General features: G+C 32.4%; 1 protein-coding gene across 3 annotated transcripts in view; it reads right to left on the bottom strand.

Moving 5' to 3' along the window:
• The window catches only part of LOC124357347 (MD-2-related lipid-recognition protein-like), a 29,640-nt gene extending 4,048 nt beyond the window's left edge, over window positions 1-25,592 (bottom strand). The window contains exons 1-4 of one of the 3 annotated variants that reach the window (XM_046809062.1): window positions 25,438-25,592; window positions 19,916-20,041; window positions 17,433-17,602; window positions 12,502-12,720 (exon numbers count right to left, since the gene is read on the bottom strand). In XM_046809062.1, the coding sequence (XP_046665018.1) occupies window positions 12,631-12,720; window positions 17,433-17,602; window positions 19,916-20,041; window positions 25,438-25,531 (480 nt within the window). In that variant the 5' untranslated portion in view covers window positions 25,532-25,592 and the 3' untranslated portion in view covers window positions 12,502-12,630. Of the gene's footprint in view, window positions 1-12,501; window positions 12,721-15,433; window positions 15,693-17,432; window positions 17,603-19,915; window positions 20,042-25,437 lie in introns of those variants that run through there. The other 2 variants (XM_046809060.1, XM_046809061.1) reach the window with 2 other exon arrangements.
• Window positions 25,593-27,524: the final 1,932 nt, after the last annotated feature.

The following is a 27,524-nucleotide window of genomic DNA, read 5'->3' as shown; positions in this document are numbered from 1 at the left end:
TTTATGAGGTTTTTTTATGTTCGGACTGTCCGAAACTTAATTGTTTTTTTAGGATTGAGAACTAAAAAAATTAAAAACTCAAAGACAAAAATACTGGTGTATTTTATTATTAGAATTAATGGAAAAGGTCCAAAAAATATCTTTACACATCTAACACTGACCCAGTTCTTGAAACTATAGACGTGTTTTGATCACCTCATATAATTAGCATTTATTATTAAACAAAGTCATTTTATAGCGCCTAAATTAAGTTTGTAAATGTGCACAACTTTCTATAATGATTTTAACAATTCTTATATGGTTGAATCTCGTTAGTACAAACCTCAATAAAAACAAATTCCTCAATAAGATGAATTTTTTCAAATCCCTTGAAACTTTTGTAACACACAATGCTAAAAACACCTCTATACAACATAGCAATTAGATAAAAACCCCCATTAGGATTTTTTTGTGATTTGGGCTAAGACTGATTAACCTGAGGTCAAGTACCTGGGCGTGATCCTAGATAGGGTTCTAAACTGGGGACCTCATCTAGAAAGGGTCATTGCCAGGGGGAAGTGGTCTCTAATGCAATGCAGACGTGTGATAGGTGGGCCCTGGGGACTGAAGCCGAGGCTCTTGTACTGGCTTTATGTTTCCGTGGTCAGACCTGCACTAATGTACGGAGCTGTCGTATGGTGGCCAAAAACGGAGGCGAAGACGGTGGTAGCTCGTCTGGCGGGTATCCAAAGGATGGCCTGCCTTGCTATCACTGGGGCTTTTCCTAGTGCGCCAGGTGCGGCTCTGGATTGTTGTCTTAACCTCGCCCCCCTGGACATTGTCATTTGGGCTATGGCCAGAAGGAGTGCCTACTGTCTTCAGCAGATGGGACTGTGGTCGGGCTGCAGCGGTGGGCACTGCAGAATTAGCACTCTGATACAGGAGGATGTTCTGCACATGATCTCTGATCAGATGCCACAAAAATTTTCCTTTGACAAACCCTTTAGGATTATTTTACCCTGAAGGGATGATTGGTCAGAGGGAAAGAAACCTCTTCCACCAGCGGAGCTTGAATAGTTCACAGACGGCTCTAAAACAAAAAGCGGCACAGGCGCTGGAATTCTGGGAGTGAGACCATGTAGGGAGCTGGTGGTCCCTATGGGTCCGTATCCGACAGTCTTTCAAGCGGAGGTCGCAGCTATTATGGAATGTGCTCGTGAGAATCTTCGTCTGCGATATAGGAGCAAGACGATTAATATTTTCACGGACAGTCAGGCAGCGCTGATGGCGCTGGATTCTTGCGTGATCAAATCCCAAACTGGTTTGGGATTGCTATCAGGCTGTTTCCTCCCTTGCCAGAATCAACAATGTAATTGTTTTTTGGGTTCCTGGTCATGAGGGGATTCTTGGGAACGAAAGAGCTGATGCCCTGGCCAACCAGGGCTCAGCGACAATTATGACGGGCCCTCAACCGTTCTGCGGTGTTCCAAGGTGTGAATCATCTAGGGTTGTCTCGAAATGGATTCGCGCGGAGCATGAGAGAAGGTGGAGGTTGCATCTGGGTTTGAGAGTGAGTAGAATGGTATTAGAGTCACCTTCCTCCAAGGTGGCTTCGGACCTTCTCTCATTAAACAGATCAATGTCTTCTAAGGTCATTGGTCTCATTACGGGGCAAAGTCACCTGAGGAAGCATCTTCACAGAGTTGGCATCCTTCAGGAGGATCCGCTCTGTGGAAGGTGTAATGAGCAGGAGGAGACTGCTGAGCACTTGCTCTTTGATTGCCCTGCAATAGCAAGAGAACGGTATGCCATCTTTGGTAGTTTGGACAGGGGTGGTGAATTTTCCCAGGAGGACTTGATGGTTGTTTTCGGCGGTTTGTTGAACTGCTGAAGTTGTAGACTGGTGGGCCTCATGGTGTGTTTCCGGGGTGCGCAAAAAGCCCTTGAGGCTTAAGTGCATGGCAGTAGGCCGCCCCAAGGGGAAAAAAAGAAAAAAAAAAAAAAAACCTCTATACAATAAATAATCTAGCACAAAACCTCTACAAGACGAACACGCTCTACAGGATGAATATTTTACGCTCTCAACCTATATAGTAAGTAGTTTACAAAAACAAACAGTGACTCAAACGTATGTCTCAACATGAAATTGCAACTGATGCACCTCACCTGATCTGATCTTCAGGACTGGTGCAAAGATAACGAAATACTGGGAGCCAAGAAATAGAGTTTGAGTAATTTGTTGACTTCAATGATGAAGTAGCAATATGAACATCACGAAGAGTGATTCGTTAGTGTGATCTAACCGATGAAGATATACTGACTTCTGTTCAACCCTCAAATCCTCAAGAAGATGAAGCAGCTGAAGATGATGAGGAGGATGCACGGCTGAACTGTCAACGAAAGAAGTTATTGATATACTAAAGTTTTTTTATGGAGAAAAAATGTTTAAATGAAAGTGTAGTAAACAATTTTGTTTAACTATATTCCACAAAGTATTGTCGAGTTAGATTCCATTTTGGATATGGCAACCATTCATCCAGGTAAACAATCAAAAATTGATGACTTTTTCAAGAATTGATTGCAATTTTTTTGTAAAATATAGATCTGTTATGAATAAGTTTCTAAAACCATATGTGCCAGTGATTTAATACACACATGGATACTGTATTTTTTTAAACTGTTGCAGTCTTTTTTTGAGCTAGGCCTACATTGAAAAATATCGTCAGTTACACTAACAATGATTTGTATTATTGAGGTTTTCCATAAAAATCTTTGTTTTACAGAAATTATTTCAGAGTGTAGAGAAACCTCTATAAGACGAATAACAGCCGTATTTAAACCTCAATAAAATGAACCTTTTTATTAAGAATACCTCGATATGGCGATTTGTTTTCCGTAGCCCTTGAAATTCGTCTTATCGAAGTTCGACTGTTACTCTGATTTTCTTACAGTTTATCGTTTTGCTATCACCAAGAACAAATTGTAGATCTCGATTTATCCAAATATATGTTTTAATTTATTGATTGCGGTATACTCTAATGGAATAGCACAGTACCACCTCGCGGCATGTTGTACTCTGAACAATTAGTGCTAAAAATGTAACCTAGGTGGTTCAGTGTCAGCTTAGCATTTACTGGAAATGATTGTTCCCTGTCAGTGAAAAGAACCAGTATCCCTTATTATATTCTATCAGATTCGTGGCTTTTTGTTTTTTTGTACAGTGTGGTGTTTATAATTTTATTTTGAATACAAGATGCCACTTTTACATTGAAAAATAATATCTATTCTTCGTGATTGAAACGGATGACGCTAATGAGTGAGAATGATAAAATTACTCATGAAGGAAGATGAGCAGGATGTAAATAGTGTAAAATATGTATTTACTTTTATAATTATTTATGAAATGTTTAAAAAATAATAAAACTAACTTTTTTTAAACAACATTTTATTAGCATATTACTTTGGTTGATGAGGAATCTAAATAATGTCAAACCTTGTCATCAATAGACTAATAACCTATTAGATTGGGAAAATCCCACCCAGAGGAATAACTTAAAAACTCTGGTTTAGTTGGCTTTGTGATAGTTGTGTTTTGTGATAGATGGCAGCAGAGAGTGAGTGGATAGCCATTTTTTACGGGTTGTAACTAGTTTGTTCTATTCTGAAATAATTATTCTGTTCTGTACTATAACTTAATTTTTGGTTCCAATCTCTAAACAATAATAAATGTGGCACTGCTGAGGTCTCAGTGAATGATGATGAGCCAACTAAAGAAATATGGTTTAGAAATCAGGGTCAACTATAATTATACAGTGATATTGGGAACTCTACGTAAAAATCCAGTATATAGAAAAATAAAAAAGGAGTGCATCTACACTGGTTATAAGAAGTGAAATAAAGAAAAAAATCAAATTTCAATGAAAGAAAAAAAGTGGTTTCTTACTATTTTTAAACAGATTAAGAAAACTATGACCAACATTGTCAAAGGATTTAGGGTGATACATATTGTAGCTGAAATTGACTTTTAGAAATTCAGTAATCTATAACTTGATCAGGTGATTTCTAATGTATTTGATAAACGGTACTGTAAAATTTTACATTTTTTCCCTCTATGTTATCATTAATTAATTCAGGTATAGACCATAATATAGGTATACCAAAGGAAGCAAGTGTTGTGGCATTTAGTTGTATTTATAGTTTCTGTATTTATAGGACTGTAGTACTATGGAGGAGGGTTTAGTGTTCAAGGAGCTGTAATCAATGCAATTGTGCTGTGCTTGGAGTTTGAAGATGTTTGAAGATTACTTTCACGAGTTTGACGAGTATTTCCCTGTACTCTTATCAATCTTTTGATGATTAACCGTTAAAATAGTAAGCATGTCTGTCTGAACATAGTAAGGATTGACATTCTCCTCGTGTCAATGGAAGCTGCTCAATTTGCCAATCCAAAAATTCACCCAGCTTATAGGATTGATATTATTGGATTAATCTCATGTTTATCACCAAAGGCTATTAGTTGTCTCGGTGAGAGAAAATTGAATGTATTATATTCAGAACTAAAAACAAAATCACCAGCATAGTTAGTTGATTATTTCAACAAGTATGTCTAACAACAAAATCCACAATACTTAAAATAGTACAACTCTAGAGGATATTTTTTTATGCTTCGTGCAAAGAGTCATCATGTAATGCTAACTAGTGTGACACAAATGTACTACTGAACATGTCAAAGTTACTGATGAGTCATTACTAGTTCCTGCCAACCCACATGCTGATTTCAGCGTGATGCTGGTTTATCAAACCAAACCCACTCATCTAGAGCCAAGAAAATGAGTCACAGTCTGCTCACATGTCGGTTCTCTAAATGAGGAACATGTTCATTTATTAATCAGGGTAAAACCATGCTATCAATTCCTTTATGAATAAATGAATAAATGATTTATTCCACCAAAAAATATCTACAAATATTACAAGGTACAATACTTGGGAATTAACCGACCACTGTTTCAAAGTAGTGTGGCCGGTGATAACATAATGAAAACATTATTATCATCCACAGTCCAGAGTTCAAAATTATAAAAAACACCTGAGCCGGCTCTCTGTGACGTCTGTCAGACACAGCTGACCAAACTTACACTGCATAATACATATTATACAAATGAAATGAAAAAACTAAAGCATTTACTGTTTATTTTTTACACATTTTACTAATACTAAACAATTTAAGAAAAGGAAAAAGATCTCACTTACCAAATATACACATAAGACCAGGGAGACTTACAATTTAAAAATAAATTAAATTCTGCTGAGTAAACAACCATATCTTTAATCTGTTACAAAATTTACTAATATTGCTTAAACTTTTTATTTCCAAAGGCAACTTATTAAATAAATGTGGTCCGAGGTAACAAAAAGAGTGTTTAAAAAATGATTTGTTAACTTTAGGCATTCTGAAAATTCTACGGTAAATATTTCTTGTAGCATATATCAAACCAATTGTTCCGTGGTTTACCACATCTTGAATAAAAGAGTCTTAAAACTTTTGAACACAAAAAGATGCTGAAGGGGCAAAAATTCCTAACTCATAAAATATAGGGAAAGAGCTATCCCTTCTAGTTTTTTTTGAAATTATATTCTTAAAAAGTAGTTTTGAATAACTCTTATCTTTTGAATTAGGTACCTAAATGTCCCGCCCCAGCAAACTAATCCGTATTGTAATCTGGAGTCAATTAAAGCAAAAATATAACTTCTCAACAAATATTTAGAACAAAAAATTTCGTAAAAAATAAAATTTCCTAATTGAAGATTTAAGTTTAGTCTGTAAAGTTTGTTATGTGTTTATTCCAAGTAAGTTTGCTGTCCAAAATTACGCCAAGATATTTGAATTGTGAGACTTTACTGTTCGTTTCACAGTTGCAGTTAATTTCTCATTACAATTTAGAATGTGATATTTAATTTCTTTTTCAAAAGTTAAAATTTTTTGAAATCAAAATTGACATATTGCGTTTTTTTTTACATTCAATTGCATTTTTATTTAAATGACACCACTTTCTTAGAGTTCGCAAATCTTCTAGTATGTAATTTAACAAGGTCATTATATTTTTGTGTGAATAAAAAAATGCTACGTCATCAGCAAACGCATTTGGCATGCCCTTTAGGTTCATTTCCAGGAGATCGTTTATGAATATCAAAAACAGGGTTGCAGATATGACGGAGCCCTGAGGCACACCAGCCCTGACTAGGAGCGGTCCCGCTCAGGAACTCGCCAATCCGCACCCGCTGTTCGCCGGCCCAAGAGGAAACCGCGAAACCAGCTGAGAGCAGGTCCTCTCACTCCTAACAATTCCATCTTGTGTAGCAAAATCTCATGGTTTACTAAATCGAAGGCGGATTTAAAATCAATAAACAGTCCTGTTGATTTATTCCCTGAGTTTAAACTTTCGTAAATCATATTAGAAATGTTTAGAAGCGCATCTTCGGTAGATTTTCCCTTTCTGAAAACCGTACTGATTGCCATTGAAAAACCCTATGTTATTCAAATATGCAGTAAGTCGTACATTCATTAACCTTTCAAATATTTTAGAAAAAACTGTTAACAAGCTGATAGGTCTTAGATTTTCTAATTTAATCGAAGACAACCCCTTTTTAAGTATAGGAACTACCACACTGATTTTTAACTTATCGGGAAAAACGCCCTGAAATAAAACTTAAATTAATGATGTGTGACAATATGGGTGATATTACTTCTGCAATGTGTTTTATAAGAGCTGTACTTAAAACCATCGATACCAAAAGATTTCTTGTTTTTTAAAACTTTTTATTGTTTTTAAAACTTCTACATTGTCATGTGGTAATATGAAAAATGACGTGTTTTCTGTTGCGCAAATTGAGTGGATCTAAGTTCGGAACACCGCTGTCCTGACCCGACTGTACTGCGATAAGATGTTTATTTACTTCTCCGCAACAATATGAGGTTCCGTAATGACTGTACCATTGTTTAGCTCAACCCGTTTCAACTCTTTTCTCTCTGCGGATTTTTCGGTTAAATTATTTATAATTTTCCACTGAAGTTTCGTATCACCTTGGCAATTTGAAATTTGATTTGAGTAGTATGAATGTTTTACTTTCCTGATTTCATCTTTAAGTTTTTTGACAATAACTATGATGATAAAATTTACAAAATGTCTGTCATACAGTCTCCTTCTAAGAATATTATACAAACCGTTTCCTTCGGTCTATTTTTTGATAAAAGGCTTGAATTTATCCAAGGGCTTATCGATTTAGCTTTAGATAGCTTACTATTGTTAAATTCTACAGACTTTTTACAACTATTAACAACATTACATAACATCTCATGGAAATTATTAAAACATAAATTAGCATCTTCCATTAAATAAAAATGATCCATATTTGATTTTTGAAGACTCTCTTTAACTAAATTATAATCAATAATGAATTTGTTAGGTTGTTTCAAATTTACATTTTGAGTTACATAATCATTTTTATTTATTTTTAGTCCAAGTAAACAATGGTCTGTTAAACCAATGTCAAATACTCCTGCATTAAATATCGATAAATCTCGATGTCTTACGAAAAATATGATCCAAACAGGATTTAGATTCATTTGTAATTCTTGTTGGAGAGTCAATAAATTGGGTGAAGCCGAAACCACTCATTAAAGAAAGATAGTTTTAGTGTGTTTTTTGGGACTGGTCCAATATATTTAAATTCACATCTCCTATCAATATAGAGTTATTATTTGGCAAATCAGAAAACTTAATGCTAAACTCATTAATAAAGTCCTTTTCAGAAATGACTATGCAGCCTATACAAACAAATCAAATTGAAAAATAAATCTTTAAGCGTTACTTTTAGAACTAGTGCATCGGCAGTTGTTAAAGTTATATTTAGATTTGAAACATCTATATCATTAGCTACAAAACAACACACACCACCTGACCTATATAAATTGTTACAACAGTGTTGATAAGCATTATAACCTTCAATATTATACATTCCTACTTCATTGCTGTTTATCCAAGTTTCACACAAAACTAAAATATCAATTTTTGTTTTAATCTGACTCAACTCTAAAATAAGACTATTAAAATTCTGCCGCATGCTTCTAATGTTTGCATAAATTATTTTATAACTATTATTCTTATTTTGGAGGGAAAAAAAAACTATTTAAAAGAATTTGAATCTATTGAGTTATGTGTATTAATCATTTTTGAACGCACTAAAAACTAAAGGAATATTATTTTTAAATTTTAAATGAGGTGCTTGAACTTACTATCAAAACTAAACTATATTTTACACCAACTTTTGTACATCCTCGAAGCTGGTGATTCTCTTGGCCGGCTCCCCCCCTGACTTTTCCTGGCGAAGAATCTCCCATCACGTGACCAGGCGAAAGCGTAACCGATCTCCTTACACCTCTGCTTGAGTTTGGAGAGAAGTAGTTTATTATCTGGACAGAGGTGGTCATTGATGTACACACGCTGTGCTGGGAACTTCTTGTTCACGTCACGGGCTGTCAGGGTCTTGATCTGTCGATATTTGCTGATCCAGTCATCTCTCTTAGCTCTGTTGACAAACTGCACGATGAGCGCTGGGTCCCGGTCTCTCCTTGTAGGACGGCACGCGATGTGCTGCCGCTATGTCGTGGTTCTCTACTTGTAGACCAATAGCTGTACCAACATCTCGCAGTAGGTCACCGATGTTTTCCCCTGCAGTAGAGGGTAGACCGTTGATCTCAACATTATTGACACGAGAGTATTGTTCTTGGTGTCGCATCCTGTCACGAAGAACTGTGACTTCATTCTTCAGAACCGCTACGGTGGATTTCAGTTCCTCATTTTCTTTCCTCAATTCAGCGAATTGAACAGACACACTTTCCATTAATTTTGTTAGAATCGTCGATTTTATTTGAGATAAACTGCACCGAGGCTGACAATTCGATCATTTCAGACCGGAAAGTACCCAACTCCGCAAACACTTCTTTTTTAAATCCGTCTAGAACTGCAATAATAAATTCTTTGGTGAGAACATCAGTACTGGAAGAAGAATGACGACTTTACGCTACTCTGTGTCGAAGTACCTCTGCATTCGTTGCACTTGAAATCCCTTCCAGACCTTGTTTTCTTTCCCTCTAGGTCGGTTTTTGATACAGGATGCGTGGAACAACAAAACCGCACGTACCCCGAACACTTTATGTCAGTCTCTTCACCAGAAGATCTCTTGCAGACGCCACAAATTGCCATTATCACTTAAAAACGTAAAAATTTCACTTTTAAAGCTTGAAGTAACACGCAGATATAAAACCTTTATATTTATATGAAACCACCATAACATTAAATACTTTAACATCATTTCACATAGATTTATGGAATAGAAATTCCTAAAGAGTACAAATCCTACAGTTTTATATGACTGACATTTTCAATTCAAATATATTGTGTAAACCATATTTGTATGTGATCTGCAATAAATAATAATAATAGGAATAAATACTTTAATTTATTTGTATATTAAAAATATAATTTTATATTATATGTTTTAAGAATAGTAGAGATGGTTAATTTGTTAATGTGTTAAATTTTAATTATAACACGTTAAAATATTACATTAATTTCATCACTTTGTGTAAATGTAATTATTTCTTTATTTTATTATCTTTATTATTTTTTGTTTTATTCTTAGATAATATTTAATAAATGTTTTAAATTTTACATTGCAACAGGTTAAGTGTAAGAAAGGGCCATGCGGCCCTAACTTTGCCTGTAAAAATAAAGAATTTTTCATTTAATTTCATTTCATTTCATCTGTGTACCCTTTGATGTCTATTGAGATGTTAGTTACATATTTCACCACTAGATTGCACACAATCAGATTATTTTAGTGCTGCAAGTGCAGAATACCAATATGCAAAAAAGCATGTTTTAATCTGTATTATATTTGAAAAAAAAAAAAAAAAAAACTCTAAGTGTAGCACATTTGTGTATAATTATTGTTAATGGATTGTTGCTATGTTCAAATGAGACACTGTGAAATGTTTGTAAATATTTAGTGTAGAATGATGTTTTATTATAACATGTGTACACAATTATTTTAATAATTTGGTTTACCACAGAATTTAATATTTTTTAAATCAGAGGAAAGAAAAAGAAGGGCTTTTATCTCTTTAGAGATGATTTTTTATCTTGAAAAATATCTGCATTCTATAGAGAAGCATGATTTTTGGACCACCACTCAAGTGTTAATAAATCTTTGTTTTACTGCCACTTGTAGAGTTCCATTCCTAAATATATGACATCAGTAGTCTATGGCACTCACTTTACGCTTGGATTCAGGGAATATATTCTCAGAACCTACTAACAAATAATAAGTGAGGTATGTGGTGTAGAACACATCAGTTTGTTAAATCATGTTTGCATGTCTACTAGACTTGAGTCTGATGACTCGAAACATGATTACATATAATCCATCAGCAAGGACAATAATTAATTAGGGTACAATTTGGTGGAGTGTAGTGATGAAGTTGTAGTGATTCAAGAGTACTTCAAGGCTCGAATTTATAACCTCTTATTTTTCTTGTTGTTGATTTATGATATAGCATCTATCCTGAACTACACCTAGCTGCTGATGATTTTAAGATCTATTTACTAATCATGGGAGTTGCAGACCAATTAGTTCTTCAATAAGCTGCTGGTCTTGATATAAAAGTGGATTGTAATGAACAGTGTATCCCAAAACCTCATCTAAACATAGTTAATGTTTTATTTCTTAAACTATTCCTTTTACTTTCTTTTCAGGGTTTGCGCTTTAGAATCAATATTTTGAATAGGATACTGATGTTTTGATAGGATTTCATGCTGATCTTTGAATAAGTTGGGTGTATTGTTCTGAAAGCTTGGAGAAACTGAAGTCTTTTCATGTCTACTGCTCAGTACTTCGTCGACAAGAGTGAGTCATAGCTGATGTTTTAAAGATTCTAAGTTTGAATCTAAATTAACTATAACACAGTTGTCTGGAACCGGTGTCAGATTTTCATTAATGTAATGTAGAAATCATGGATGTGAAGAAAACACTCCTTCCTTAAAGATCTGATATTTCTCTTGTTGCTCTTTCCGCTTGTCTATTCTGGCTAACTCGTTTTTTACACCATCTAATTTTACACAAGTTCAGACAGCTAATATCCTGAATTTTTGTATTGGTATAGACTTACTAATTTATTATACAGTAACCATTTACCACAAACAATATTGGTATAAGAAAATTATCAATACCTGCACGCTTCGTATCACTGCTGTGAAATGTTGCAGAACTGAGAAATATTCTACACAAAACATTTGCAACCAAATGCTAGAGTAGCAGTGTGTGGTGTAAGTCAACGTTGGATACTGAACCATTTGTTAGAATAGTTAAGTATTAATTGTATGCTTGTTTGCACTACTATTTAAAATATTAAATAATGAAGACAGTTTTATAATTAGAAATTAGAACTTTTTCATAACATATAGACATGGATAGTAGTTATTTATTCTAGATGTCAAGAAATATTGTATAAGAATGCTTTTTTTTGTTATAAGAAATCAATATGGGAAATTTTCTAAGAAACAAATTGATTGTCAGACATGTTACTTTTCCTGGAGGTCAAATTAGACCATAGGAAAAGGGCTACATATACCAAATAATAAATGTTTTCTCGTTATGTCTTTTATACTTAACACACTTACCGTCTTTCAAAAACGTAAAATAGTTTTATCAGCATCAACCAATAAGATGAAGAGACTGAAAGTCATCAACTTTTACACTAAAATTATTAAAAAAAAACTACTGTTTAAATAGCAAATACACAATAATCTATTACTTGTTAGTGAAAAATAGAGATGTTTATATTTTATTTAAATTTTTTACCAAAAATCTAAAATATTCCATCTGCCACATTCAGAAGATGGTAAATTTTCAAGTATGGCTGTCATCTCAAAATATCAAATTGAAGATGCATTATTAGTTTTGAAAGTTAGTTTGATGTTAAATTCAATACTGATGATGATGTGACAATTCTAATGGTTGGTCTCTTAAATCATAACACTTTCAAAAATGTAGAAAAATTATAAGCATATAAAGATGTTTCTTTAAAAAATGGACTTCTAGACTAAAGAAATGCAATCTCAGAAATTCTGTTTGTCAACATATTCACTTGTAATTATTCAATATTACTTTTATCGGCAATGTTATTTCTTAAAATATTTTATGGATACCATATCAAAATATTACAAGTTATATAAAAAATACATGTCAGAACAAACATGTTTGTATAAATGATTTAAAAATTCTGAAACAATTTTTCTTTTGCTTGGTTATGAATCTTTTGCTTATACAGTATATCCTTTTTTCTAACTTTTAAACAGTCATTATCTAGAAATCTATGTAAAATTATGTCAAAATAAAAGTTATTTAGTTGTAGTTAAGCCAAAATATGGCGGTTTGAAATTAAAATAAAACTTGTAATCATAATAAATTGAGAAAAGATTAAATGGTATATATTTGCAAAACATTAGGGATTACAGAATGGGATACTTTAAATATGGGACTTGATGGGTTACAATTGAAAATGTCTAAAAGGACATGTATATGATTTTTTTATCAGTTGTGTAATTGTAGAGTGAATTTAAAACAACAATTTTGATGGTGGTCCTCTTCATTCCACAGCATCCACTTTATTTGATGTGTAGCCTAGAACATATAATGTGGCATGTCAGTTTTACGAGTTTTGTAATAGAGTTCATTTGATTAGAAAAGAACAGTAAGTGTTGTGTGAATCCGATGATGGCTTAAGAATTACAGAGTGTAGTGTCTTAAAATATGAAATCAACAGTATTGCTTGTTTTATTGATTGCTACTTCTTAGAATCATTATTGTCATGTAATAACAGGCTACATATAACTTTTGACCTCCTGATAAGTAGTATTATCATTGTGGATTTTGTTACATACAGTTTCTACAGTATTATAAATATGTATTACGCTACCATTAGTACATTATTCTTATGGTGTTGTTTTGATAAACTTATGCTATAGTAGGAAAGCAAAAACAGCTGTAAATGTTAGACAAAAGGAAGAATAAGGCTTACTTTTACTTAATTGACTCATATACAAAATAGAAATACACTGTTAGAACAAATTCTGACTAACTTAAGAGTGCGTGATGTGTTGAATCAAACTTTACAATTAAATCAATAAAATGTATGATTCCAACTAATTATAGTACTAAGTTGTTGTTTATATGTTTACTATGATTTCTTTGTAACTTTAATTTGTTATATGAATGTAGAGTTTAGCTCCAGATCACCTTCCTCTTAGTGCAGTGTCTGAAATTTGACACTGTCACAGACTTGACTCCTGGAATCTGGAGTCATTTTTAACTGAAAAGATAAAAAAAAGTCTGTGACAGCATCAGATTCCAGACACTGTACTAAGAGGAATGTGAAGTAGAGGTTAACTCAACATTCACATCGAATCAACCTTTACCACAATAGGTACGTTATGTGTAGAAGACTCGGTTGCTCCACTGTGCTTAGAAATCTGTCTTAAACATTATATCATAGTATACTAAAATTTGCACCTAATGAGACAATGAGAATACCTCTTCATCTAGATTACACCATATTTTGTAGTCTAAGTGTCTCTGATGTTGAAACGATGTAAAGAGTTCATTTGAGCTTCTTTGCCACAAATTTCTTTTGGATCTCTCCAGACGAAAATGACTCCAGATTCCAGGACTCAAGTTTGTGACAGCATAAGATTTCAGACACTGCCCCTAAGAGGAAGGTGAACTGGAGCTAAACTCGATATTCACATTGAATTAACCTTTCCCACAAACCTCCTACCTATAACATCTGTATAAATCATGCCATTTCATCAAATTTTTATATTCAGGGAATACCATTTCATTAGAATGATCTGAAATCATGATATAATCTGGAAACTATCCAATACATACGTATCTATGCAAGAACATAGCCAGGAAAAAATTTGGGGGGCTGGGTCAAGACGACTGATATTTTTTTGTAGTGAACAGAAAGTAAGGCAAGTGCAGTCAACTGCTCATTCCCTATTTTGTTTCTTAAGATGTTCTTGACCCATTTCAATGTTGAGAATGATATTTCAGCATTACACGTCAGTAGTATTGATTTATTTAAATAATAATAATAATTGTTTGCTAAAAAAGTAATTAAAAAATTTGAAAATTTGGGGGTCCAAACTCCTTGGATCACCTTGCTGGATACATATACATGCTTGTAGTATCTATGGCTTTCGCCACTGGAAATTATTAGTCTTTGTTCATAACATTGATTTGTACTTAATTTTCAACACGTTCTTTCTCTGATTGATGTATGTACATATCAATAAATATAAAAATTAAGTAATAGAAATTGGACATCAAATAACTGGAATAAAATGTTTCAAACTCATGTTATATACACAGTAAGTTTAAAAGTAGCATTTTTAATTCTTTCCATGTTACTGGATATTCAGACAATTTTGTACCGAGGCGGATAACAGTACATGATGAGACCCAGCTGAATATCTTTTCTGGAGCCCGCCAAAACTGAGTTTGGCCCTGCTAATAAGTAAAAAAGAGACTTATCTACCTAAGTAAGACCTGTTTAAAAATTAATTAATAAAATACCATATTGATTATATATGGGCCACACCAATAATCAAATTTAAAACATTTAGGCAAAAATCTTTGTTTAAATTGTGAATGTTGAGTTCAGCTCCATTTCCCCCTGCGCTTAATGCAGCATCTTAAATCAGACGCGGACATGGTTGTGGACTCCAGATTCCAGAAGTGACAGCATCAGATTTCAGACACTGTACCAACTTCAAGGAGAAATGGAGCTGAACTTAACATTCACATTGAATTGACCCTTCCTACCATAACTACGTTACCTGTATGTTTAAATTATTATTGTGGGAAAAATGAAAACTAGCAACCTCATTTAACAATAATACTACAAAAAATCACCTTTTATTCATTCCAACATTTTGACCATTTGCTCAAATGAAATTGATTGATTTGTTTGAATTATTTTAACAAATATTTCAATATCATGCTGCTTAGAAAACGCTTAGTAATGTATATAATACTTGTAAACTTTCAACTTTCAAAAGTCTACTATAATTTTTATACACCATAATATAATTTTAAACATTATCAGCCTACATAATAAAGTCATAGTAGAGTGTGTCTACACTTTGTGTGAGTAAATTAAATACTACTGTGACCATATAGCTGTACTAGGCTGTTACAGGTTACATTAGAAATCTTAACAATTTAAATATTTTGTTATTTACCCACTGATTATAGATTTTAAATATGATTCATTATATGCACGAATAAATAATTAATTTGAATATTAAGGAAATAAAGACTTGCCACATTAAACGTTTCATTTCCAAATTTAATTCCCTCATAAAAATAAACATTGAAATCGTTTATGTAGATAGCCTCACTACAATCTATGCAGTATCTGGTTTTACTGCTTTAAATTACTTTGGTTAGTCGTATGTAACAATTACATGAATGCAAGAAGTCTACTTCTAGAGTGTCTCAAAATGCATTTTAAAGCAACACTGTTGGTGGTGATCATCTTCATTCCACAGTTTCATTTTACCCTGATGTACAGAGTTGGGGGCTACATTCTGAAACAACAACCCATCTGTATCACTTCTTCTGTCCGTCTTTGTAAACTATTTAATATTGTTTAAAAGCCATCAAATCAAAATATTAGTCACACCAACTGTAACTTCTTCACAGACACCAAGGCCAAAGGTTTTATATTTTCAAATGTTATTTGAGGAAGTAATACATATTGTTTTACATTTGATTATTGTATGGCTGTCCATAATAATGTTGCTGTATCTCAGACTTCTTGTCGCGTTATTGAAATATAAAAATACTACAAGCTTGTAAAGCTTACACTCAGGGGTGGTTTTACACGTGGATGAAAAGTTAACAAGATAATGAAAAATATCACGATTATTTTCAATTAGTACTACTATAGATAAAAAATAAACCTTAACACATTGACTGCAACAGAGGCCTAATGGCGCAGAATGAGATTAAGAGTTGCCGGTCTCACTCAGCATAGAGTTGCAGTGAAGGTGTTAAGCAAGTTTTATGTCCATTGAAACTGATATCAATAAAGCTTCTTTCCACATGCTTGTATGTATATGTCAGAAGTTAATTTGTCAAGAGAAACTGCCCTGTAGCCCACAAAATCTTTCAGTGTTGAGTTTTGTAAGTTACCTTTGGTTGTTATACAGGCAAAGATTTAATAAAAGTCTATTTTGAAAGGATAAACACGTTTCGAAGAATATCTGTAACTTGATGTTCTTTCTAGATATTTCAGAGTACCTCTTTTTATAAATTAGACTGTGACTCCATACAAGCATTTAACTTGTAATTAACATTTTTTTAATTATCTTGATGAGTAGATTATTTTTTGATTCTCCTCTCCATAAATCACAGGGCTTAGGAGTATTTAACTTTTTGAAATAAGGATGCAATTAGTTTATTATGTAGTGGTAAATCATCAAAATAACTTTTTATAAATCATTCTCTTTAACTGTTTCATCATTATATCTATTTGTTACCTACTAGTAAATGAATGAGTTAAAACATATTTGGCAAAGTTCAGGAGCATTTTTCCAGTGTCACTCCACTTATGAGGGAGAATTTCAGTTCATTTTAAACCCTTAACAGTTTTTGATGTAATATTATGTTCAGGGTGATTGTGTAAAAGTATGTTACGTGATATTGTTCCTGTTTTATTCTATTGTCCACCATAATATTGCACAAGAAGCATTTTTATGACAACCGAGTGTTGCACAAGTAGTTATGGTCTTTTCTACTAGATGTCAACACTTCCTTGGACCTCTGTTATGATTGTTTGCATGTTGATGAGTTCACTGTAATCGCACAGTGCAGACAGCTACCACGTGCTGTTGCATGTCGCCCGTCCCGGAGTATTTGATGGTTTTATTTCTAGTGTTTATTGTACCATGGAAATATACGACACACAGATAGACGATTGGCTTTGTTTATGTGGCGATAACATTTTCAAATATCCCCGGATGAAATGTAGTAGTATTTAAAGTTAGGGAAATTCTGACTTCTTTTGTACTAGCATAATTATCTGTTTTTAATACACATTTTAATGTGGTATTATAAAAATAAATATAAGGTGGATGGATAAATAGTATAATAAATTTAAAGAAACATGTGATTGTTTTGGAATTTTTGGACAAAGTTATAATATGGCCTGAGTGTATTAAATATTTTAGAATGGTGTTTGACTTTGGTTAACATGACATGTATATTGATATTCTGGTGGGCTTTAGAAATATATATACCGTAATATATAATAAAGCCTTACTCACCGCAGGAAACTGGGTTCCAACTTCTATAGCGTATGTGTAGACTTGTCTCTTATTCGCCTCTATGGGGCAAGTAGTGTACTTGCAGCCATTGATGTCCATCTGTTCAAAAGGAATGTCGACTATACTACTTACTTTGGATGCTTGACTGCCTGCCCTTGTAGCACTAAACGCTAGAACAATCCAAGAAATGTATCTTCAATCAATTTTAGCCAACCAAATAGATGAGCATAAAGAAAATCTTGGGTTGAGTGATATAAACAGTTAAGTATCATGATTAGTGTAAATCATAAGTTGAAAATAATTTATGTATTAGTGTAGAAACAACCACAAAAACAAGAGTACATAAAATAATCAATTACAACGTATATGTAGTGAAAATTATATTTTTAATTTAATAAATGTTATTATTATTATAATTATTCTTTATTGCAATAATCTATATGAATGTATAGTTTAGATCAACTATAAAGTGTGATGCTCTAAAATGGAACTGAATTTAAAAATAGCTTTAAAAGTGAATAATTGATTAAAAGTTTATTTTTAAATAAACCTAACTGGGGTCCAAGAGCACTTTCAGATAATGTAAACTGTGGCAAGATATGTATATATTGATACTTAAGAAAATACGAGTACATTAAGTAAACCTCCAATATAAAAACTTTTGATAATTCTTTTTGAGGGAAACAAATGGGTAGTTTCATATTAAAACTACATACAGTTCTATGCATTTATTCTCTTATAATTATAGTTTAGCTCATATTCTCCATTATAGTTTATTATTTTCCTTTCCTAGTGTTTATCTAACTCATAGATAAGAGCATTCTCCTCTACTTCTTGATGTAATCAATAACAAAAGTAAATGTACCTACCAAAAAGAACAAGTTCTTCCCATTGAGATAAAAATGTTTAAGTTTTCATTTTTCAACAAGTAAATGAGCAAACATCAGGACGGTAGATATGGACCTATCTTACTCTGTACAAGCTAAACAAAATAGAAGTGTAGATTACAAGATTCATACTTTTCTTGTTACAAAGAATGTTTCAGACCAACTAATACACCATCTAATACGAGTTGAATTTTAATAATTTAATAGATTAAGCTTTTTAATCCTATTATTTGAATTGACGCTTGCAATCGCTTTACTCAGTGATTAGCCTTTCATAACGACACAATAGTTAATTGAACTTAATTCAGCGACCAGCAATTTGTCAAAATAAGTGGAAGTTTCCGCTTTTAATTTACTAATAGCATTTTGCTTACAATCTACAAAGCAATGCAAGTTAAATTAGTCACTCAAATTACTGTTCTGATAATGATTAGCTGACGAAGGACTGGAAAATTAAAAATTAAAACAAACTAGTAAATGTAGATGGTTTTAAATAGCATTAATCTTCTACTATCAATGTATCAGAGACAAGTACTAATTCTAACATCCTGTGCCAACATGAGACTTGTCTAGACCATGTACTAAAAATGTATAATTTAAAATAAGGGCTCACATCTGATTATCAAGCCTCTTGTGCATCTTATTAACATTGCATTTTACAATGGAATCTCTTTAAATCTCATGAAGTTTTCAATTGTGAAGGCACACTTTCTAATAGAGAAACATACAGTGTTTCAAAGATGTTTGAGAGGGCCAAGTATATTCCATACGATTTTAATTGAATAATTTACAAGAATTTTCCCTGGATTGATTATTAATGATTCTCTTCTGTGGAGTCAACACATTGCTTCAATAAATGAAGAAAATCCTTCTATTCGGTTTTAACATTGACTATCATGGTGTAAGATTAAGTTGCTTATTTCAATTCTCTAATACTATACCAGTTTTAAGGCACCCTAAAACAGTATTTCTGTTATGAAAATTGGTAATCAGGAATCTGGTTGGTACACGCAAATTTTTTAATATTTAAAAATGCTACCACTTCTCTGTATATTCATCTTTTGTTGAAGTTTGAAAGAATTTTCACAGGAATCATGAGTATCCCCATTTTACCAGAAACTCTACTACAATACACGTATTCACAAAAATAGCTGTTTTGAAAAATCTTATTACATCTGCATCACCATTTAACAGTTTTTCAGCCAGAATAAAAAATGAACAATTGTTTAACAAGGGAAAGAAAGAAAGTATAACTGTTAATTAAGACATTGATTTAGTTTGTTTAGTCATTGTAAATATTTATTTTTGTTACTTTTTGGAAATTAATACTCTTTTTCATTTATTTTAACAGATTACCAAAATCCACTATTAGATGATAATGAATTAAATCAGTAAACTCTTATGCAACCAAATTTTAAATACAATTGTTTTACAATTTTATGTTGCAAATAAGAATTGTCCAATTAGTATTAATGGCTGAATCGATGAATGGATTTATATGATAGTGCATCTTTTATTCACTAATATTGTCGATTTAGTTTAGAATGTTAGAGAATTATTTAAAAAGTAATTTTTAATAAGATTGAATATACTCACTCGGTGTGTAGTCGAAGCTCATTGAGTAGTTTGCTCCTAGTCTTATTTTGCAAGGCCGGTTCTCAAGTGCCTCAGGGCAAGGGTCAACCCTTACTTCATGAACTACACATGCCGATCTACTGGCAGCTGTAACACACATACTAAGTACAATCCGTATCATGGTCAAATTAGTGGAAGTAGGTGTAATTGTTACATTCTGGTCTAGCAATTCATACTTCAAGTATTATACAGAAATATTTACGGCCAGCTGATACAGTAAAATCAGTATCAATGAGGCATCCCAATTAAATTGGGGAGGTAGTTATAATTAATTATTATATTTTGAGCAAACAATACCTACTTTAGTACAGTACAAACTTAGATTACGGAACCTTCAGAAGGTTCTATAATCTAGGTTACCACACAAGAATATCTACAGCCAGCTGTAACACTCACTCAATGCAATCATCATCATGATTAATTTAATTTAATGAATGTAGATGGAATCATCACATTCTGAAGTAGCATTTCATACTTCATGTATTCATATACTACAAGATATACATTACAGTTGTAACACAAACTATAGTATAATTCATATCATGGTAAAATTAATGAAAGTAGATGTAATTACTATACAGTATTTTAGTCTAGCAGTTCCTATTCATGTACTATAACAGAATTTTTAGGAAATACTAATACTGTACTTCCAGCTGTAACATGTACTAAATTAACTCCATTCTGATCTAACACCTACTTCATGTACAATATAGGCAGATTCACTGTCAGCTGTTATCATATACTCTATTACATTCCTCATCATGACTAATTTAGTAGAAGTATTTGCAATCATCATATTCTGGTAAACAACTCATACTTTGTGTATTATATAGGCAGATTTACCACCAGCTGTTAACGCACACTCTACTACATTCCTCAGCATGGTTAATTTAGTGGAAGTACTTGCAATCATTCTGTTCACGTCTAGCAACTCCTACATCATGCACTACGTAGGCAGATTTACTGTCAGCTGTAACACACACTTGTACATTCTTCGTGAGTGAAAGTACTTGAAAACATTCCTTTATGGTCTAACAACTCGTACTTCATGTCCTATATAAGAAGATTTACTTCAAGTTTTAACTCACAGTCTAGTTCATTTCTCGTCTTGATTTAATTAGTAGACGTAATTTCAATCATTTTATTCTTGTTTAGCAACCCCTACATCATAAATACTAAGTAGGCAGATCTACTGTAAGCTGTAATTAAATCTTTATTAAAATCTTTCCTAGATGTCAAATTATTAATTCTCTTTGTAATATTAAAATTATAAAACATTAATCTTTAAATGTGATAGGCTATAATACTTTAAGAATATTGTGTTTAATATTTTGTTTGGTTTATGTGGGTATAAGATACATATCTAAGCTTATATAGTAATAAAAAATTAGTGGTAATGGTTGTGGTGCCTGCATTGAAATATCTGAGTGTACATTACTATATTAACCAATAGTTACAATGCTTTATGTGACAAGAGTCACCCCATGCTTTAAATTTCTTTATTCATTATGCTCCTGAATGCTTGCTGTGAACTTAGGCAGTGTAGTTTGCTTGCCTACAACTACACTGTCATTTGAATCAGTTGATTCCCTAGATGGAAGCTTTCTATTTAATCTTTTTGAATTGTCTTTTAGATGTTGTGTTGTTAGTATTAGCAGAGCTCCCTGCTGCACAGTGGGACGGAACAGTCAAGATACTGGACATCGCATTTTAACACTCTTTAGGTATAGGCTCAAAACTTTTAATGTACTGTATGTGTATTTGTGTATCTATAACCATATTATGAGAACAAATTTTCTAATAATGTTAAATGTGTATATACAGACATTGTATTTTTAATACAAAAATAATTAATTTTTGAAGTATAATTTCTATAGCTTATAAGTTAATTATACTGTACTGATCATTTTATATGTAAATATTACAATTGAAGATGGCTGTTGTTATAAAGATAGTCATTTTAAATTATGGATATTTCAACCAATACTACTAGAACACATATTAAATGCTTTTATTTTAACTTATCTTTTTTACAACTAATAATTAAGGTAGACTATAAAAAGAAATATTCTGTAAAATCAAGGATATGTTACAATGTAGGGAAATCTATGAGACTAGAGGTTTTGAATATGAAAGGAGGAGAATGCGTCAAAACCTATTCATTTTGTTTCTGAAGTAAGGAGAAAGATCATTTTCCATGATGATAGATGGGATTAGACAATATTTCGTAGACCTTTTTAATACAAACTAACTACACCTAATAATGGACTTGTAAGTTTTATAAGTACGGGGAAGCAAATAATTGTAATTTGTAAATATTAAATAAAAGTTTCTTTTATTAAAATAAAAATACCGGTAATAATAACAGAAAAAACTGAAATATATGAACCCAATCTAAGAAAATTAATAAAATAAAATAATAGTTTACTAATTGTTTTTATTTTTAAGAAAAGTAATAAAATAAAAACTTAAAAATAATTATTTATCTTTCCCATCAACCCTTATCACAATATCCTAGTTCCCCTCCCCCCTTTATTTGGTAGATGTGCTAATTCATCAGTAGGCCTACACTTTGCCAGCACTTCTTGTACCCTTTTAGAAATGAGAGTTAGATTTTCCATTTGGGATCTGCAATTTCACTGAGGGCAATGGGAGTATTTTTAAATTGTGCGGTCCAACAATCCTTGAATGGAAACTGATGCTTCTTTTTTACTTATGTTTATAGTGCCTGTGCTATTTTTTGGCCTTAGCTAATTGATAATAGAAGAAAGTCAAATATACATTACTGCTTCACTCACCACCCGTCTTAAAGCTGTATATTGTGCTTTAGACAAATTAAAATAAGGTGATGAGGGCTTGTACTCTTTCACTAGAAAATATGGAAGTTCAAACAGTTTTAGTCATCATATACACGCATATTTCGGATCTCCTCAGTATGTTCATCGTGGTTCTGTAATTTATCAATAGTTTTCGCTTTTATCTTGTAGCCTTCTTGAAACATATTCAATTTTGTTGCAAAAGTAGTTCTTCTGTACATAATCGTCTCAGTTCAATGTAATTTTTATTGTTCAGAGCACTGAGAAAATGGTTACAGCAAAACATTCTTGTGATGACGGACAGTAAAGACTCCATCAGGATATACAAAAGTTGCTTGATAGCCATACATAATGTTCACTGAGATATTGCATTTTAGAGTAACCACTGTTGGTTCATCTTTTGTGTAGAAGGACAAAGAGTTTTGTAGCTTACACTGCAAGAGACCTATTTTGTTCAATAGGGCAATGTTAGTTCGGGCCAAAATTAAATCACATAGATTTTTTGACTAAGTAGGTTTTTTACAGCACTATAAAGTTCTGGATTTTTGTTATATTTAGTGACTGTCCTCTCCAAGAAGAAAATAAACTTATCTCTATGAAAATAATAAATTTCCCAATATAAATAAACAAGCTGCCTTAATTTTAAATCACCACCTTTACAATCTTAAAATCGCTTAAATTTAGAAATTAATTGCCCAAAAATATATTTTGCTCACTAATCACGTCACTAATATAACACTCAAAACAAGTATTAAATGTTAGGTGCACAATACTCTATTCATACATTATCAGTAGAACTAATTCGGTGATGTTATCATTTATTCAAATAGGACTTTGAACGGGCTAGTTTCTAGCATCTCCAGGCGGGGGCTGAAGTTAAAATTAGGCTACTATGAATATTTTTCAATACTAAGTAAAAGTGTATAAAATCCATTTCTTGAAGAATTCTGGCACCTTTCCTTAATCACAACTACCTTGAGAAAAATTGTAGGTAAAAACGAGCATAGCTAACATATAAGTTTAACAAAAATATTACATATTATTAATAGATTAGATTTTTTGAAGTTTAAAACATGCAAAAAGAAAAATTACGTATCAATTATTAACTAAAAGTATAGATTAATTCTACGTCTCCATAAAATCAAAACTTACTATGTTTATCAAAGGTAAAATAATAAAATATGTTACGATTTAATTTTGTGATGGACTTAAAGTAGTAGAAAGTACAGAGTATTTGAGCCACACACAACATTTTAATTCTGCCCTATCTCGCAAGTTTTGGCCGTTTCGCCTTACTGTGCACTGCTTGCACTCCTTGAGAGGGAAGCACTCTATATCCAACTTCCTCAGTAGTCCCTTTTCCTTTCTTGGATCAAGGACAATGTTAATTTCTATCCTTAGACTTAACTAATCCAGTATTGAGTAAATTCACACATAAATACCATCAATATTGATATTACCTTGTATGCACATTTTGCATAACTTCGACGGGCTGCCATTTTAAGACTTTTCATTTGTTAAGACTGGCTAATGCGTGTAACTATTTTCCCTATATCACTTTAATTTGAATCATTTCAAAATACGGCAAATATCGTGTTATTCCCTATTTCCCTATGTTATAGTATACTTCTGAAACCTTTGCACAGCCGCTATCTTGAAAACTTACGTGATATAAAAAAACATTTAAATCTCAAGCGTTGTTCTAAATGACGTTTATAATTCTAAAATACTTTCTTTGCTATGTGATGCCTAATGATATATAATGAGATATAACTATTCATTTTCCAAAGTTTGTACAGCCGCTTTCTTGATACTTTAAAAGATGTTGAATAATGCGGTTATATAAAGTTGCTTCATGTGTATAAAAACTTAATTTTTGTGTATGTTACGGCATACTTTAAATAAATATTTTGCAAAATTTCTACCGGCCGCTATATTAAAACCTTTTTTGTATGGTGTAAAGAAGTTTAATGTATACGTATTATATCTAAACCAAGTTTAATTTGAATCAGTTATAAATTACGGTAAATATATTGTTCATCCCAATTTCCCAGTGTTACTGTGTTTTTAAAACAGGTGGGAACAAAAACCACTAAAGAACAAACATGCCTGTAAACGACCTGGGAATTTCTAGAAGACTTCTATTTTGCTCTATGACACCTAAATTTTATCATTCCTTTTCCAAACTGAACGACTGCTATCTTGAAACTTTGAAAGATATAGATACATGTGTTGACATAGTCCAAAGTTGCTTTAGGTTGATTAAAGTTTTTAAAACACGTAATTTTTGTTCAATATTATGTTACGGGATAAGTAAAACAAACATTTTCACATATTCGAACGGTCACAATGACACATTTTGAGACAATTGAAACTTTTTATTGATGGAGAATGGCTGCGAACCGGTCCAACCATGTGTCAGTACTATTTTGTTCAATTTTAGTTCGAATAAGCTAAAAACCACAGCATTTGCCGTGTTCACAAGCCTGCGTTATATTGCACAAGCTCATAAATACATTTACTATACGGAAATTCCATTACAAGGGTGACTAAAACAGGCCATTCAAAATACACATATGTATGTTTGGGAAGGTGCTATGAACCTGCTGCTGATTTTCATCTTATCTATGCGTGTTACAGTGAAAGGCGGATAACTACGATGCGTACCTGGCAGGTGACACTTCTGCACGCGTACTACCTCTGCCTCAGCGGGGCACAGCACAGCAGCAGCTAGGAGTACTAGTGCAAAGTACGGAGACATGGCGTAGCTGACAGTAGGAGCGTAGACTACACACTGATGAGGATGCCGCTGATACCAGGGTATTAATCACATTGACCTCGTCTACAGCGAGCCCTTGAGGTCAAGGGTTACCATCGTATCGCACAGTGAGCGGCTTTTATTATTACAATCGAGATTAAACTTTATGTAAACCGATTTTATTTTAAGAGGAGTATATTGACTTTTCTGACTACTAGTTTAGTTTCAGAGAACAAACAAATAACAGTAGTTCTGTTAGTAATTTATTATTATTTCCGTTATGGGTAATGTATTGAGAGGGGCCACTTCTCCTGAAGGTCGGTTATGGAATATTTCCAGTGGAATCGAGTGTCCGGAAGTCCTCCCTAGAAAATTTTGAAAAATTAGGACATTTATTTCGTTAAATTTTAATACATTTTAAAATAAAAATTAATTGTGTTAATTTTGCTTACACCATGATCTTTTAACTTGTTCTAAAATAGAGCTCTGTAACGTAATTATGGTGGAAATAGATTTAAATGTTAAATTGAATTATTTTTAATCCGTAGAGCTGGGATAAGTCAACACATCGAGCATCGAAGTTTACTCGTTTAATAATAGAAATATTTTTGAGTGGATCTTTTCCAAAATAGATATAACACTAAATTTTTCACGTCTACCACAAAGATATAAAATGCAATACTATTTTATGGCACGTTAAATGAAAATAAGCATTAGTGATAAGTCTGTTGGAATTTTGTATGTTACTGATCGATACTATGTCGATGTTTATCGTTCGTCGCCATCAGCGCGGGAGGCATTATTGTTTTATTACAATTAGTACATTTTACGAGTTAAAAAATTCTGGAAATCGAAGAAAGTACTGTTGGAAAATTAACGGAGAGATGCGTATAAGTCAACGGAAATATTTAGTGGTATACGTATAACGGAAAACATCCCGAAGTAGCGATGTAGTGCAAACATTGGAAATATAAAAAGAAATATTCAGCAACAGCTAATGGCACATTTAGTAGCTCACCTACCCGATTTTATCTCATTAATAAGACATTGTTACACTTTGCATTTTACTTGTAACGTCCTGCAAAGAAGAAAGAAGCTTTCCAACCATGAAACTCGTCAAGACATACTTGAGATAAACAATGGGAGAAGACTCAATGGCCTTGCCTTGTTGAATATCCACAAGAGTAATATGCATCTTGTAACTTCCGAAGTAACTGATAAGTTTGCCGAATTACATAGAAGATGGATATGTTGATTTTCGTTGATCAGATCGTTTAATGAACTATGTAAGAAAATAATTTGAAATGTACAAGTAAAGACAATTTAAGTAAGGCATGTTTTCTTTTGCTCCTTACACTTTAATAATTTTATATTCGATAAAATCTGTTAAAGTAAGCTAATACCATTGATTTATGTATAATAGAGTTGCAGACATCCAGATTAACTCAGAAATTCTCGAAATGCACAATAATCATGCACTTTAATTTATAAATTTTTTTCTGGAGATAAGCTTCCAGACATGGTAGCCTCCCAAAGTATTTTTTTGAATTTGCCACGTCTTCTAATTATGGTGTTTGTTAAAACAATCACGATTTCAAAATAAATAAATAAAATAACTAAAACACCACGAGCTTGTATTTAAAACCATGAGTGTTTTAATAAAGTATTTTAGGATATTATAAATATCCTAGAAATACTTATCTAAAAATATTTATATGAAATCATTAGTCTATTTTATACATATTTAAAGTTGCATGAATAAAGATTTAATTTGAGGTGATAAATATTTTCTCTTCATTTATAGTAATCATTCCTCGTTTACTAGTTTCGTACTTGGTTTTACACTTTTTTAGCCTTTTAAATTTTTGTTGAAAACAATTTTTGCCTTTTTATGGTCTACTTTCTTATTTTAGTTACCGAGACTCATAACAATTAATATTTTCTATATCGTTTGTAAGACGATGTCGGAAGAACATATAACAGGGTTTTGTTCAGT

Source organism: Homalodisca vitripennis, chromosome 3, assembly GCF_021130785.1.
Source record: "Homalodisca vitripennis isolate AUS2020 chromosome 3, UT_GWSS_2.1, whole genome shotgun sequence".
NCBI classification, from domain to species: Eukaryota; Metazoa; Arthropoda; class Insecta; order Hemiptera; family Cicadellidae; genus Homalodisca; species Homalodisca vitripennis.
The sequence above is the reverse complement of the archived record's forward strand: the minus strand, read 5'-3'. Positions and strand labels throughout refer to the sequence as shown.